The sequence below is a fragment of the Alligator sinensis genome, unplaced genomic scaffold, assembly GCF_000455745.1.
Source record: "Alligator sinensis unplaced genomic scaffold, ASM45574v1 scaffold389_1, whole genome shotgun sequence".
In the NCBI taxonomy this organism is placed as follows: domain Eukaryota; kingdom Metazoa; phylum Chordata; order Crocodylia; family Alligatoridae; genus Alligator; species Alligator sinensis.
In genome coordinates, this window is record NW_005841951.1 from 973,578 (window position 1) to 988,962 (window position 15,385).

At 41.6% G+C, this 15,385-nt stretch overlaps 1 protein-coding gene across 4 annotated transcripts in view; it reads left to right on the forward strand.

Moving 5' to 3' along the window:
* PLA2R1 (phospholipase A2 receptor 1) overlaps positions 1–15,152 on the forward strand; it is an 81,160-nt gene extending 66,008 nt beyond the window's left edge. For 2 of the 4 annotated variants that reach the window (XM_014518394.2, XM_025199941.1), the window contains exons 23-29: positions 380–618; positions 1,500–1,668; positions 3,328–3,468; positions 4,292–4,408; positions 5,482–5,658; positions 9,935–9,964; positions 10,082–14,665. In XM_014518394.2, coding sequence (XP_014373880.1) covers positions 380–618; positions 1,500–1,668; positions 3,328–3,468; positions 4,292–4,408; positions 5,482–5,658; positions 9,935–9,964; positions 10,082–10,290 — 1,082 coding nt within the window. In that variant the 3' untranslated portion in view covers positions 10,291–14,665. Of the gene's footprint in view, positions 1–379; positions 619–1,499; positions 1,669–3,327; positions 3,469–4,291; positions 4,409–5,481; positions 5,659–9,934; positions 9,965–10,081 lie in introns of all 4 variants that reach the window. The other 2 variants (XR_003093231.1, XM_025199940.1) reach the window with 2 other exon arrangements.
* The last annotated feature ends 233 nt before the right edge of the window (positions 15,153–15,385 follow it).

Below are 15,385 nucleotides of genomic sequence, written 5' to 3' on the forward strand. Positions count from 1 at the left end.
GCCACTGCTCCCCTGCAGCCAAATTCCCTAACCTGTGAGGAGCCTCACAGGCCAGACACCATGGTCCTGCAGGCTGCATTTGACTTGCAGGCCACAATTTGAGTACCTCTGCTGTAAAGTAATAAACCCACTGTTTTGTATATCTTTTCAGCCCCTAACCTTATTGGAATTTAAAACTGAGTACCTCTTGCTGTAGTGTTTCTTTTTTTTTAATTTTTGCTACAATGGTGTGATAACCTCTAGGCACCACGATACCAGTAGGCTTTGAATGGGTATATTGTTTTCACAGGAAACTTCTCAGCTTTGAGAAGTGGTAAGTTATTTAACTGTTGTCTGCTAAAGGAAAACATCTGATGGTGTTTCGTTTGACCTAACACAGATAAATCCAGACGTTCTATAAATGGATCTGAGATGTACCCAATACCTGGCACTTTAGAATATGGAAACAAAACATACATACTAATATATGAGAATTTGACTTGGTATGATGCTTTAAAATCTTGCATGGCAAAAGGAGCTGAATTGGTCAGCATTACAGATCATTATCACCAAGCCTTCCTCAGTGTCGTTATAAACCGACTAGGATATCCCCACTGGATTGGACTATTTACCTCAGATGTAAGTATGAATTCTGTGCATATGGATATGAGACTGTACATGAGTTTTTGACATTTACTAGTAAAACTTAATAAACTGTAACAAAAAAAAATGCTTAGCATTTGTTTGAAATGATTGAATTTGTAAACACAGATGAGCTTATATGAACAATCCAATATGAATATCCCTACACTTTGGGAAAGTTTGGATCTAAAATGGAATTCCACTATTCAGCTTAGGCCCATCTCTTTGCAACACAGCATACAAGCTTCATTAAAGTCAGTTGCTGGGAGCTTGGTATCAGCACTGCCTGATGGGATGCTGCAATCATACTGCAGGTCAAATGCTGACAGGACTGAAAAGAGAGCTGAAAAACGCTCAGAGGAAAAAAGCTTTTTTGTGGCGAGTGGCTTAAGCTTCATTCTTTAATACAGGGGTACCCCACCCTCCACCTGCAGGCCAAATCCAACCCTCAGTGCCAGGCCATTCAGCCCGTGGGGCTCCCCATGAGTCTGAAAATTTGGCAGATGGCACAGGGGAGCATCACAGGGCCCTATCTGGCATGTGGTGCTTGGTAGAGGCAGCTAGGGGCCTGATCTTGGTGCACAGGGCCTGATCTGGCTCATGGACCAGCCCCACACCACTCATCTGGCCAAGAGAGCCAGAAGATCGAGTACCCCTGCTTTAGCACTTTTCCATGGTGAATAGTCATTTTATTTGGAGTAACGGCTCAATTGATAAGTTAGGATTTCTGATGAGTACATAGCAAGGAACTTTTGGTAACTTTGGCTTAGGACCCTGGCTTGGAGGAGGAAAACCAGAGGTAGCAGACCTTGCGAAAATAAAAAGATCTCTTATGTAACAGGACCACACAGAGAAATAATCCTATTTTTTTTCTGCAGAGTGGACTTAACTTTAAATGGTCAGATGGAACTAAGTCTTTCTTTTCCTTCTGGAGAGAGGAGGAGTCCCAGTCTTTTGGCAGCTGTGTTTTTGTTGATATTAATGGGCACTGGGAAAGTGCTAACTGTGAAAGACGTCTACAAGGAGCCATTTGTCATGTGCCAAATAGTAAGTCAATATTATATTTTATATCAAATTGTTGCAGCTACAAATTTACATTTACACATTGGAAGTATATGAAATGAAGTTGTCTGGCCTAGGCTTGACCGGTAATTATATAATAAATGAATTAATTTACACCTAGAGATATCTATTAAACTTTTCCTTTATTGCATCACCCCTATCTGAAATATTTTAAAATAATAAAATATTGGCTCTTTGGATTCAGGGGAGAGTGGAAAGAGTACATCACTGCCAGGAATTAAAGAGGCTTGCTTGTTAGATTTCTTGGATTGAGCATGAAGTATAGTATATTTTACAAAGACTCTAGAGAGGATGACTTAACAACTAATGACTAAACCCCTGCCTGGATTTCTGGGAAGCAAACCACAGGTTCAGATTTGTGCATGGATAACTTACATCTGAAGTAAATACATTGAGTTCTCTGTAGTTTGCTGTGTGCTTTTGAGCAAAAATGAAAAGCTAAAGTCCCCAAGTTGTTTAGTCAGAAAAATATCACAGCTTTTTTTTAATAAGAGAAAGAAAGCATTTGCTTCTCTCCCCAAAAATTGTGTTGTCCCTAAAGGTGGTATGATGCACCTAAACCTCACATAAATCCAGACTCTAGGATTTAAATGGTATACAGGGCCTTCTGCAATCACTCTGAACTGAGGTAAACTTTAGTCCTGCAAATAGTTACTGCTAGGTTTAATTCTGATTTATGAGCAAGGGTCTCATTTCTTCAGTGAAACTATTTGATACTTCTTTTGCAGTATGAGGCCTGGAGATCATAAATGTATCTAGATTTTGGGAAAACTGCTTTGGAATCCTTCAACACAGAAAGTATTTATTAAAGGGATTTTTTGTAATAGAAGTTGTTCCAGTTTTCTAATTATTTATTCAGTTACAAAAATATATCTGGTATGTGGCTGGGAGCCCAGATCAGCTGACAGGGCTCCCAGCCATGGAGCTTGCTACTTGCAAGTACAGGGGGAGCCCAGGATCATGATCCTGAGCTCTCCCTGCGCTGGCAATAAGGCGCAATGGGATTTGATGTTTGTTCCTAGAGTCATGCCTCCTACTATGCATGTGTGGCATGGCAGGAAGCATGGTTGTGGGGATAGTACATCAGATCCTATCATGCCTTTGCTTACATTTCTGCCAGGGGTCTATGTTGAGATCTATGGTCCACTAAAAAAATAAATACTGATCCCTATGCTCACTTTTGGACAAGAGAGGCCTGCTCAGGTTTAAAATAAAGGGCAATTGGATCAGTGTCCTAAGCATTATGTCCCTTGTGGATAGGGTTCTAAGGCTTTCTCCCCTTCTGAGTCCTTCTTCACAAAGTTAACAACATACTAGTCAAGTTAAATTGGCTTGTGTGCGCCCACACTTCCTTGCATGGCTTAGTTCAATTTAGCTTACTCCTGGAAAATAAATAAATAGTTAAATAATAGTTGTAAACTGAGGATTTATACAATTCTTTTACAATTCTATTTAGTGAATCAAGGGTTTGGATTATACAATATATAACAGTGAAATATTTACTTGCTTACATGCATGTCAATGTTATGAAATTATTAGTAGTGTTATTCTGAAATGATTTGGTGGATGTTTAACAATAGAATTAATAAACACTATTTAACCTACACTATTTTTGTTTTATAGAAAAGAAAATAATTGAATACAAAGGCCTTTGTTCAGAAAAAACTGTCCCCTGGTTAAAATTTAAAAACAATTGCTATAGCTTTTCCACGGTTTTCAAGAGTACAAGTTTTGATACAGCATATGAATCCTGTAAAAAGCAAGGTAATTTGTAATTAGTTTTTCTCTAACTATACAATTTAACATAATCTTCTTCCTAAATGGCAAAAGTGGATTATCTGAGATGAAGTAATAAGAGATGCCCTTTCCATGTTATTTTTAAAGATATTGTCATATTCCATTGTTTTCTCTTCAAATTGTATAAAAAATCATGTGATTTCAGGTGTAAAGCAGAAAAAGGATTTCAGATTTATACATGTTATTGTGAATTTAAAAGTCATTTACTATAACTATACTTACAAATCTTTGGCAGCCCCTCACAGTCGAGAATGATTGTCTTCCATCATTGTCTTATCTGGGCATTCTAGGCCTATCTGGGATCTACAGACTCTTCTGTAGCTCAGACATGTGTTTCCATATGGAGTGGGTGGCACTGGATTCTTGATTTGGTCTGCAACACACTGTTTCTGCCGCTCCTGCATCTCAGATGTAAACTGATAATATTAAAGTTTTGTAGTTCAGTATGAAATATATGCAGTATTTCTTATCTTTTGCAGTAAAACTGCAAAAAGGAAAAATGTTGCTTCCATATAGGGTGCAAAAGCAAAACAAATATCTTGTATAAAAATATGGGCTGGCATTTTGAGAGGGACTAAAAGAAGTTAGCTGTTCCTCTTCTCCCAAATTGCAAGACATGTTAAGCAACCAGTTCCCTAAGGCTCATTTGAGATATTTTACTTGTAGGATTATGGATGCAGGAGGAGGAGGTTATTTCCCAGTCTGGCTAGGAGATTAGCATTCAAAAAATGTGCCTTATGTTCTGCAAATGGTCACAAGTGAAGGAACTTTATGTGTGTTTCATCTACAGGATCAAATCTTTTAACTATTAAAGATGAAGATGAAAATGCCTTTCTTCTAGAGGAACTGCACACTTATGGTTCTTCTGTCCAAATGATTTGGTTGAACATTCTCTTTGTAAAAGACAGTAAGTGACTGGGAAAGAAAATGGCATATATTAATATAGGAATGTAATTATGTTTCTTAGTTTAGTGCTGATAACTGCATAGCAGAGCATTCTTAGTATTGTAAACAATGTCAATTTAAGATGAGACATATATAACTACATTGCTTTATAGCTGTAACTTTTAAATTACAATGATTATACATGCATATACATACATATTTTGTCATTTTTTTTCTTAAGAAGCAATAAAAGTATCCAGGGTAAGGGAAAATCCAATATATGCTTTTAAATATCCTTTCTGTAGTGTTGGAGTGATGTTGTAGCTGTAATGGTCTAAGAAATATACAAGAGGCAAGGATTTCTGTGGGTGATATCTTTTTTTAGACCAACTACATAACTTGGATAGGCAATACCAATCTCGTAAGGCACGCTGGATGCTAGATTTGAATACTAAGTGACAATTAGTTGTAAGAGAGCTTTATCTGTGGATGTTATTGCCATGATCTTAATCTGTTTGTGGAGTCAGAAGCTCCCTTGAGATCTACAAAGGCCACATGCAAATGATTTTGTCTTTTAACATATTTAGATTAATAAAATTAAATAGCACAACAACACCAAGCAGTTCTCCATGTGGGGATAGCCTGTTCTAAAACCTGCCTTTTCCCACATTATTTTCAGAGATCCATGTCTGAAGATGAAAAAGTAAATCTCTCTCAAGTATTTTGGCAGTAATATACATAAGACTAATGGAGTAAAAGAAGTAGGACTTGAAGGTACCTCCCAGGATCATCTAGTTCAACCCCTTGCCTTAGGCAGGATCATCCCTATCCAAACCAAAATCAAAAGCTTGTCACATATCTATCTAGATCAAAATTCTATCTCAGCCATGCAGTTGGTCCAGTAAAAGATATCAATCACAAAAATCCTGGCCTTCCTTTTTGAGTCAGAATGTAAACTATTGGTCTAATAATGTTGAAGTTCCTTAAGTAAAAACATATTTTACAGGCATGAGTTTTACTGAACTTAAATTCTTGTTTCAAAATCAGTGCATTTTTAGATCAGAGCTTACAGCGATTGATTATTTTTGCCCTTAGATGACACGGTTGCATGGTTTGATGGTTCTCCTCTAAATTATTCAAACTGGGGCATCAGGGAGCCTGAACTAAGTCATCTCAAAGGCAATTTTTGCATTGCTTTGAGGACCAGAGATGGAGTATGGCAGTTAACTTCCTGCAAAGAGAATAAGGGATTTGTATGTAAAATGGATACAGGTATGTGTTTATGTAGAAGAAATCCTTATACCATTGTGATATGCACCTTCTTTCCTCTTTACTTCACTTAGCCTTCATTTCAACAGTGTTCAGTTAATGGCCTTGAATGGCACTGCACCCTCAGTGCCATTGTAAGTTTCCTCATATTTCTCCAGTCCTGTTAAGAAACAGGCTCAGCACCATGAAGCCTGTAGCCAGAAGCCTCCTTGATTCTTGGCACCTATAAATAAAAAGGGTATTTATTTATTTATTTTTAAGCTGATTTTCTGTTCCCTTTTATTAGGCAAGAGAACCTAAAAAAAATAAAGAAACGAAGCAGCCCACAATAGACATTTCAGTTATATTACTCTATTTTTTCCTAAAGATTTTGGATTACTTTGCAGAAGACAAAATGCCAATCAAGATTTGCCTATCAGAATCCACAAAATCTTTAATCCTGGTCATGTTATTTTGAGCGGCCAATTTGGTCCCTTACTCCAAGGATATCTTGCTCAATAGCACGAGAGAGGACCTGGTATGATGGCCTAAGCAGAGCATGTTCTGAGCTTATCCATGAATCTCATCCTGATGATAGTCAAATCATGTAACCTTTTTGGCTTCAACTTCCCATTAGAAAATATGCATATATAATACTTTCCAGAGATGCACTGCCATTTAGCTTGTAAAATGCTACTATGTAAGTATTAAAATTCACCAGAGTATGCACACAACCTTCCAACAGCTTGCTTGAAGAATTCTGCTTTGAAACACTTTATAATGTTTAACATTTTGCATAGATTCTGCTTTTCACTTTTACAGTAAGAGACTTCCTTTCCCCTTTTTAAATTGAATGAATAGATGCAACCTAAGTGATTACTCAGTGAACCTTTCCCTGTATCACTTTAGATATAATGCATAACATTACTATATGATCATGAGGAGCTGGAGTTTGCACTGAAAATACTGGAGAAAATACTGGAGAACTGAAAAAAGTATTTTTTAGACGTTCCAAAATGCTAAAATTAGGGCCAGATACAGACATTGCACATAAACTGGTGTAAGTGACTGAAAACTGGTCTAAACCCATAACAATACAGAAGTTCAGTACACATAGAACAGTTTAAAAATGGCAGAACAAAGTCTAAGATAGACCTGGATGGAAATAGTATCAGACTTAAGTAATGTAGCTTAGACAGGTTTATTGAACTTGTGTATCAGATCCCCTCCTAACTCAAGTTAGGTTGTAGTCCACTAACATCGCAGGCACCATTGCGGCCCCTCTTCCTCCCCCACAGAGTTCTGCTGGAACTCGGCTGCACTTGGCTGCTCCTAGCTGTCAGCCACAGGTGGGGAAGGGGGCAAGGCAGGGAGCATCTGTAGCTCAGGAGGTTTCTATCTTTATGCAGCATCCCTAGGCGGGGAGGTGCGTTCTGCAGAAAGAAGGATTGGGCCCTTCAGAGCTCTGGCAAACTGCAAGTGGTGTCAGCAGGCACCCAGTGTAATTGCAGAAATCAGTGGGGGGTGGGGGAAGGGCTCCTGTCCTGTTCCCTGGGGCTGTGTCAGCTCACGCAGGACTGGAGCCAGGCACAGCTAAACAGGCACAGGCAGGAGGTGTGGTGCTGGCTGTTGGCAGGAGGGGGCCCAGGCTTGGCCTGAGCCAGGACAGCTGTGGGGGAGAGGTATGGGGGGGCTTCCCCCCCCTGCTGCTTGGCCCAGCTGGCCAGCGCAGCTCCTCTCCCCAGCCCCGTCCCCCCACCCTCACCCCCTGGGCTGTCAGAGGCGGTGGGGGGAAGGGAGGGGAAGCAGAAATCCCCTGCCGCACAGACTCAGCTCCCCCAGACCCAAGCCTGCACAGGTAGGGAAGGGATCAACATATTGGGAGCTTCCCCTCTTCCCCACCTGGCCCTCTCCCCAGTCCTTCCACCCCATAAGGCAGCCAGCTGTCAGCAGCTGATAGCTGGCCATTGGTGGGAGTTGGGGCTGGGGAGAAGGGCCGCACTGGCCAATCAGGTGTGGCCGGCTGCTCAGCTGGGCTTAACATTCTCCAGCATGTAGCAAGGTGTACAGGAGTGCTCACCACCTGTTGGCCTTGGCCAAGGCAGGCAGCCTTTGTGCCCCCCACCCTCACCCACACATACACACCAAAAGCTGAATGTGCATTTTGTTCACTCCTGACCTAACTAGGGTGCTTAGAATAAGGCTTGAAACTTTAGTCCACTTCCTCTTCAGGCTTTTTGAATGTCTGTATTTAGCCTCAAAGTGGCCCAAATCAGCCCTGCTCAGTTCTTTTTATGCAGTTGCTGAGTGAACATTTCTCTTTTAAATGTAAGTAAATGTTACCTTTTTTGGCATCTCCAAGGATTAATGAGAAGATTTTTGTGGGAGAAAGGGTATATTTTATGATAATTTTTAAAGATTTTCACCCCCCTGCCAAAAAGAAAGAGAAAATGTGTCTCAACTTTAATTTCATAAAATATATGTCAAGAAAAGCTGTAAGCTCCTCTGCTAAGAGTTCTACAAAGGAAATAACTTGCCTACAAGGCAAATATCTATTAGAAATAAAAAATCTATGTACTGCTACACTTTTTGTATTGGTCCATGGCAGGAAGTTTTTCCCTAGTGTTTACGCATATACTTTTTTGGCATTCCGCACTGTAATATGTCTCACAAAAATTAAGATTTATCCACACAAATCCTCTAATTCAAGGGTTGGCAACCTTTTGCTTCTGTGAGCCACAAATCTCCACCCCTTGGAGAGCTCAGGCTACCTGACCCCCCTCCACAATTAGGTTAACCTCCAGCATGAGAGGGCAAAAGGGAGGGCTATGGAGGAAGGCACAGCTGTATGCTGCCCAATGTCACATACTCAGTCAGATCTTCCAGCCCAAATCTGACCTGTGGGCTATGGTTGCCTAAGATTTGGAAATGTTCTCTTTCCCATTTCATAGAGAGGGAATCTAAACCACTGAGGGTGTATGCACACAAGATGCTTTACTGCTCAGTAGAGCAGTTTACTGCACAGTAAGTATGCACGTCTACACATGCACATGCTTATTGCACAGTAAACTGTTCTAATCGTGAGTAAACGTGCTACCTGCAAATGCAATTAGCAAATTTATTTCCAATTAGTTACTGCTCAGTAGCGCTCATGTAGAAGCGTGACCAGGAGCAAATGTAACTGCGGACCTGGTGCTGGGAGATAAGGGTCTCCCAAATGCGGATCAGAGGCTGGGAGCTCCCTGCTGACAGGAGCTGGAGAGCCTGTTCCCCACCGAGCTCCATGATCACAGATCTGGGTGGGGAACAGGTGCAGATCTGGCCTCACCCAATTCTGCAGTTATGGAGCTTGGCGAGAACCAGACTTTCCAGCCCCTGCCCCGCAGTCAGTGCCCTGATCAAGCGATTGAGGCATGGGGCTTGGACAGAGCTGCAGGAGTGGGGCAGCTATCAGTGAGCCCCCAGCTGGGGATTCCCTGCCCAGTGGGGGCTCATTGCTAGGTGCCCCACCAGTGGATCGGGGCACGGGGCTGGGCCCTTCCCCTCCCCTGCAGCTGTTTCCAAGTCCCCTGCCCCCAGTTGGGGAGCCAGGGCCAGTAGCTCCCTGCTGCCAGGGCAGGGGGACATTGTCCTCTCCTGGGCTCTGGTGGCAGAGCCCAGCCCAACAGCAGGCAGCCCCGCAGGGGCAGGGTGAGGTGTCCCAGCTCCCACCAGAAGATGGCTGTCTCCTGGCCATGAGCAGCAAATCTGCTCTGGAGTCCCTGCATGTGTAGATGCCTTCCCAGGCATGTTTACTCGCAAGTAAACTGCTCCCAGATCAAATGCATGAGTAGACATACCCTGAGATATTAAGTGACTTATGCAAAATCACCTGGGAATAGGATCCTGGCCCTTTAACCCTCTTCCTACTATTTGAATAGAAAAGGCAAAAATTGCAAGAAATGGTCAGCCGTACCCAGTAAATGACCAATGCCACTTCCATTGAAACCCGTGGCAAAGTACCAGTTATCTCAGTAAAAGCAGATCACACCCCAAGTAAACATTTCTGAATTTGAGCTTTTCACAATATTTACCTCACATACAGTTCAGTAAATTCAGGAGTTTAAAATGAGATGACCATCCACATTTAGCTGTAATTGGTGTAAACTTGCTGATATCAATAAAGTTTAAACAAGGGATGGCCATTTTTGTTAGCGACAAGTATGTACTCCCCTGAGAAACAATTTTACAATGAAGTATATACATTAGCTTTCATTAATTCTATGAATAATATTCATACTAACTCTGGATTCTGTTTCAGATATTGATGAAACAGAGCTAACTGTGAAACGTAAGTTGCACCATGTGATACTTTATTGTCTTTAAACATGTTCTGGGTTTCTTGGTTTGTTTATTTGGTTTTCTTTTCTTTCATTGTTGTAGAACTTTCCTTTTTTTTTCCTTTCAGCATCATACCGTGGAACTGTAGCTCTCGTCATAATAGTAATACTGGTGATGGTGGCCGCTGTTCTATTTGTATTGTACAAAAAGAAAAATAGTCTCTTCAGTAGAATATTGTGGGCCAGAAATGCCTATTATTTTCAAAATATATCGGAAGGTCCTACTTTGGAAGAAAGCATCCTCATTTCTGATCTTGAGAAAAATAATGATTATTAATTGTTCCAGAAGGAACATATCAATTGAATTTAATGTTGATGATACAAAGAAGCTCTACAGTTTAGTTCATTTTATGAACTGGTTGCCACTGAGGACCAGATCGTCCTCCATCTTTTTTGCAAGGGACAAGCTAAAGAGTGGGAAATTTCCACTTAAATTGCCAACAGCAGTCAAAAGGAGGGGGGCTGGAGCCAAAACAGCAATGTGTTACCCTTTTTCTGCCCCCATGGAAGCTTCTTCTTGTGAATTCTGTGCAGAAGCACTTCTGCAGATGGGACAAGAATGGCAGAGAGGCTGTGAAACCTCAGAACATCCACTCTATGCAAATTCATCCCATCAGCATTGACTCTGGTGGGAGGGTTGTGCCCCACTGCTGGAAACCTGCTTGGACGGTGGATTTTTCTAGTCAAAACAGGCTTTTTTAAAAGGTAGGCTACCCTAGTTCGTAGCTCAGAAGTCATCATTCTCTGTGATGGTGCAAAAAATAAAATGTTTGCTGCCACGTCTTTTTACAGATTTCAAGTATAAAGGGTTCAATACTGTCATGATTAAAGTCAGTAGTGAATCTGCCATTAGCATCAGTGGCAGAGGACCAGGCCTGGCCTGGCCTGTTCTAATTTGATTTTGACTCAATACAGCGGTGCTAAGTAAATAGTTCTAAGAATATCAGAGACTCCAGCCCCTATGGGGAAAAAAATCTTAAAAATCATAACACCACCACAGATTATAGAAACTGCTGCAGGAGTCAATGCTGCATAAACCCTCTGGCTCAAAGGCAGCAAAGGTTTTTATTTCCTGAACTTTATATTTTCAATAGCTTTTTTATTTCCGTTTACGCAAGAAGTAGACTCTGCCCATAGTTTATATGAAATTCTTGTCCTGAATTCAGGAACCCGAAAACATTCTGATATTATAAAAGCCTAAGTCTGTCTGTCTGTCTGCCCGTAATTCTTTATTCGCACTCTAATTGGCTGTCTCAGAGTGCCTTACACAGACAGAGAAAGACAGTGAAGTGCTGCCATGACAGTGGGGACTGAGGGACCAAAGGGGAGGGTGGCGAGGCCAGCAGAGCTGCTGGCCTCGCCCCCCTCCCCTGCTCCTTGGAGGCATAGGGAGACAATGAGGACTGGAGTACCACCATGATGGAGCAGGGGCCAAGGCCAGCAGTGCTGGCCTCACCCCCCTGGGTCTGCTTCTTGGAGCCAGGAGCTGGCGCCCCCCCCCCCAACAGCCAGCAGGGCAGGGAGGTGGCGGGGAACAGGGGAGGGAGTAGAGAAGGAAGGGACGGGAGTTACTGGTGACTGCACCCCACTGCCACCACGAACACCACCATGGTCATGGGCCTCAGCCCCAGCCCGAAGCAGCAGGGGGAGGCGAGGAGCAGCCCTGGCCCCCAGCCCGAAGTGACAGCGGGAGGCGGGGAATGGGCCAGGTCCCAGCCCCTGCCCAAAGTGGTGGGGGGAGAGGGAAACGGCCCCAGCCCGAGGTGGGGTGGAGGTAAGGGACGCAGGCTTCTGTCCCCACCCGCCCCACCCCCCGTTTTTATTGACAGGCAGTTGGCTAGTAATCACATAATTGCCAGAATAGCTAGATCGTTGCTAACACCGGAGTCCCCTTTATGGATTTCGTACAGGTGGAGAAAGGTAGCCATTCTAGATTTGCTTTGTTGTCTAGTTTGTGTAAGTATCTTTGCCAGATTCCAACCAAATTAGAAAGTACTTTATATTTTCAAAAATAAATTTAAAGGGAAAAAGTAGAGATGTCAGAATTGACCAATTTAACTTATTATTCCTACCTCATTGCAATAAAATTAAAAGTTAAGATTTAGAATGGTTACTTTGACATTTTAAAGATGACAGAATAACTGGAGTTGCTTGCAGTGTCCTGTTAAGGACAAAACTGTGAGGTGGCATACCATCAAAAAATGGCTACTTTCTTTGATTGCATATTTAGTCAATATCTATATGAAGAAAATTATTATAATCAGTGTTGCTAAAGCTCTAATAACACATTGCTTTGCTTCTCTTTTACATAAGGAATTACTTTTACACTCTTGAGACCATGTCCTCAAAAGTTAAGTAGGATATGTAGCAAATATATATGTGTGTCTCCGAAAGATGATTGTTGTCTCTACCCAAATGGTAAATTAATGATTTAATAGACTGTCACATGGAGCTGAAGTTCTTTACTTTCCTTGTTCATGGTAAAGTACTAACAAAGTGGTCTTCCAGTCAGAAAAAATGTATTAAAAAATGGCTTGAGGCTACATGTTTTCTCACAAAATTTCATTGGGAAGGTGTTCTGCAGCCTGGTGGTGGAACGCTGGTTTGGAATGCAGAATACCCGAGGTCAAGTTCCTGTTTTTCCTCAGTGAGAGTGATCCGGAATGAAAATCTGCTCTGCTTCATATAGAGCGGGGCTTGAACCTAGATCTTTACATCCCAAACCAAGACCTTACCCACCAGGAACTAGATGGAACAAAACTAAATTTTCAAACCTCATTGGTTGCCACAAAATGAAATGGCTGTCTTTTGGTCAGCTGTAGTCATTTTAGCAAGTGTGAATGCACCAAATGAGATGTCAAAGGGGGTGTCTGGACATGCGTGGACATTTGGTTCCCCCGGGACAACTAGCAGCGGTGCACCTTGCACTGCAGCAATTTGTCTCCAGGGAAGGCCTGTGCCACACGTGCTTTGGCATGCGGCAAGTTGCCCTGGGTTGGGTAGGGGAGGCCGCGGCCAGCACTGGGCTGGCCACATGAGCCTTACCTGTGGTCCTGGGGGCCTCCCAAGGCTGCAGCCACAGCAATTCTGCCTCACAGAGCCTGGCTGGCAGCAGAGCGCAGCTCCGAGTGGCCTGGCTCCGCTTTTAGCAGTGCGCGCGCAGCACACATTTGGGCAGCACGCCCTTGCAGTGCAGAGAACACTGGACTGTGTGGTATGTGGTGCTGCAAACATGTTTGCAGTGCCACATACCACACAACTGCGCTCGTCTGGACATGCCCAAAGTACATCAAATACCTACCTCCACCCTTGTGAATAGCTCTTCATTTTTGAAAAATGTGAAAATCAATAAAAATGCTCATATCGGCCCTTCTGCAAGTGCCAAAACATGAAGATGCGTCTGTGACAATCAAGCTGACAGACCAGCTCAGCTGGAACTTGCTTTATAGTATATATATGCAGAAAAGGATTACTTTGTTTTGAATTTATACTTGAATGTATCCGCGCAACCCAAGTTTTTTAGCAGTTGTATTTAAAAAGCATTAGAAATTGAGCACAGTTAGGCTTTGGCACTCTTACCATACACTATTTGTGCCTGTTTACAGTTTATAGCATTTACAGAGATAAAAAGATTAGTCAAAGTGGTTTTGGAGAACACTGGCCCTAATTTCATGTAACTGTCACTTTCATTAGTTTCTCTGGAGGTAACTATTCCAGATACTTACCTAGATGAAATGTTAATTAAATATTTACATATTTTATTAATGGTTTTTCATTCTCTTTGTTAGTCCTCAGCAGTGTTTACAAAGTTGGACCTTAGTCCAAAAAGATTTGTGTGATTGATGCTATGCTTGTGAGTAGTCCAGTGCGTTGGCAGATTGGGAATTTAGAATACAGCAGTCATATCTTTACCTGGTATAAATTTCTATGGCTCCACTGAGGACAGTTTTGCAATCTGAATTGACCTTTAAAGTTCATATAAGTAACCCTGCTGTAACCTTGTTGAAGTTTGTGGGACTAACTGCACAAGTAAATATTTGCAGATATGAAGCTAGAATTTCAGCTGACATAACTTCTCAGTGAAGCTATGATAAGTTACAGGATGTGTTGTAAATTTTATTTGAGATTCCCCTAAAATCCTTCCTATTCAGATATCCATTGAAGGAATCTGAATTCAGCCATCTAACTCAAGCAACACTTCCAAGACATAGTAATTGTCCTTGGGTTAAACAAGCTCTGAAGACACGTCATTTACTAGCCTGGAGAGCTGTTGTCAAGTTAACAGGATATACCTCAGAATTGCATATTTTTCTTTAAGGTGTTTTTGCCAAATTTGCCTAGGTATTTGTAACTTTCTTTCAAGCAGATTGCAAATGTTTTTATAATATTTCTTTGAAATGAACATTTTCATATAAATGTGCTAAATTCAAAATTGTGCATGTTGACTTTGATGTGAATAACCTCAAAATAAGAGGGAAATTCAGAGAGTGTTCTCTTCATTCTTTCTTTAGAGGTGCGAAGGGCTTGGCTCTTAAACCATCCTTTAAAGCAGGTGTCAGTAGCCTTTCCAAGAGGCCTCGAAGTCTCTGCCCCTTCCCTGCTTCAAATGGCTGGCTGCCAGATTCCTCACCAGCAGGCTCCTCAGTGTATGGGAGCACTGTGAAGTGAAGGGGCTGTGCAGCGCAGCTCTGTGAAATCAGTCCCCTATCTTGTATATTGGATCTGTACAGACCGGATCCGATTTCTTTGCAGGCCAGGTCCAGCTCACAGAACCCAAGTTTGCTGACCTCTGCTTTAGTCTTTCACTACTTAACCTTCAAGATCATAACTAGCATTCACTCAAAACTGTAATTATTGAGTGTGTTTTCTGATCTACTTTGTACTGATCTTGTGTTTTGCCTTTCCAGATTACAAAGTGCCTGTATTATTCCTAATCTGAATTTTTAATGAATTTATTTTTATTATGATTCTTACAAGTATTGATGGTCTTGGCCATTTGTTTTACTTTGTTATTTCAATTTGAAGATTAAAGAATAAATAATGTTATCATGTGCTGTGTTTTTCTTTTTAAATCTTTCACTTAACCCATTTATTAAACCTTGTTTTTAAATTAATATTTTGTATTATTTGTTTAATAAATTTGCCACAGTACAGACAGTGAAAAACATTACCTGTGATGGAATTGCATCATTTATACAATTATGACTTTTTTTTTGTGGTTAAGGACTGGATTCACTAGAGAAGAAGGAAAATAGATACTGCACTTTTTCTCTTCTAGCCCAGCCTCTGGCAAATTGACCCCAAGCAAGAAAGGGAGCAAGGGCAAGTGATTATGTGCTCCCACCCATTTCGGGGATTTGAAGGTTGAATTG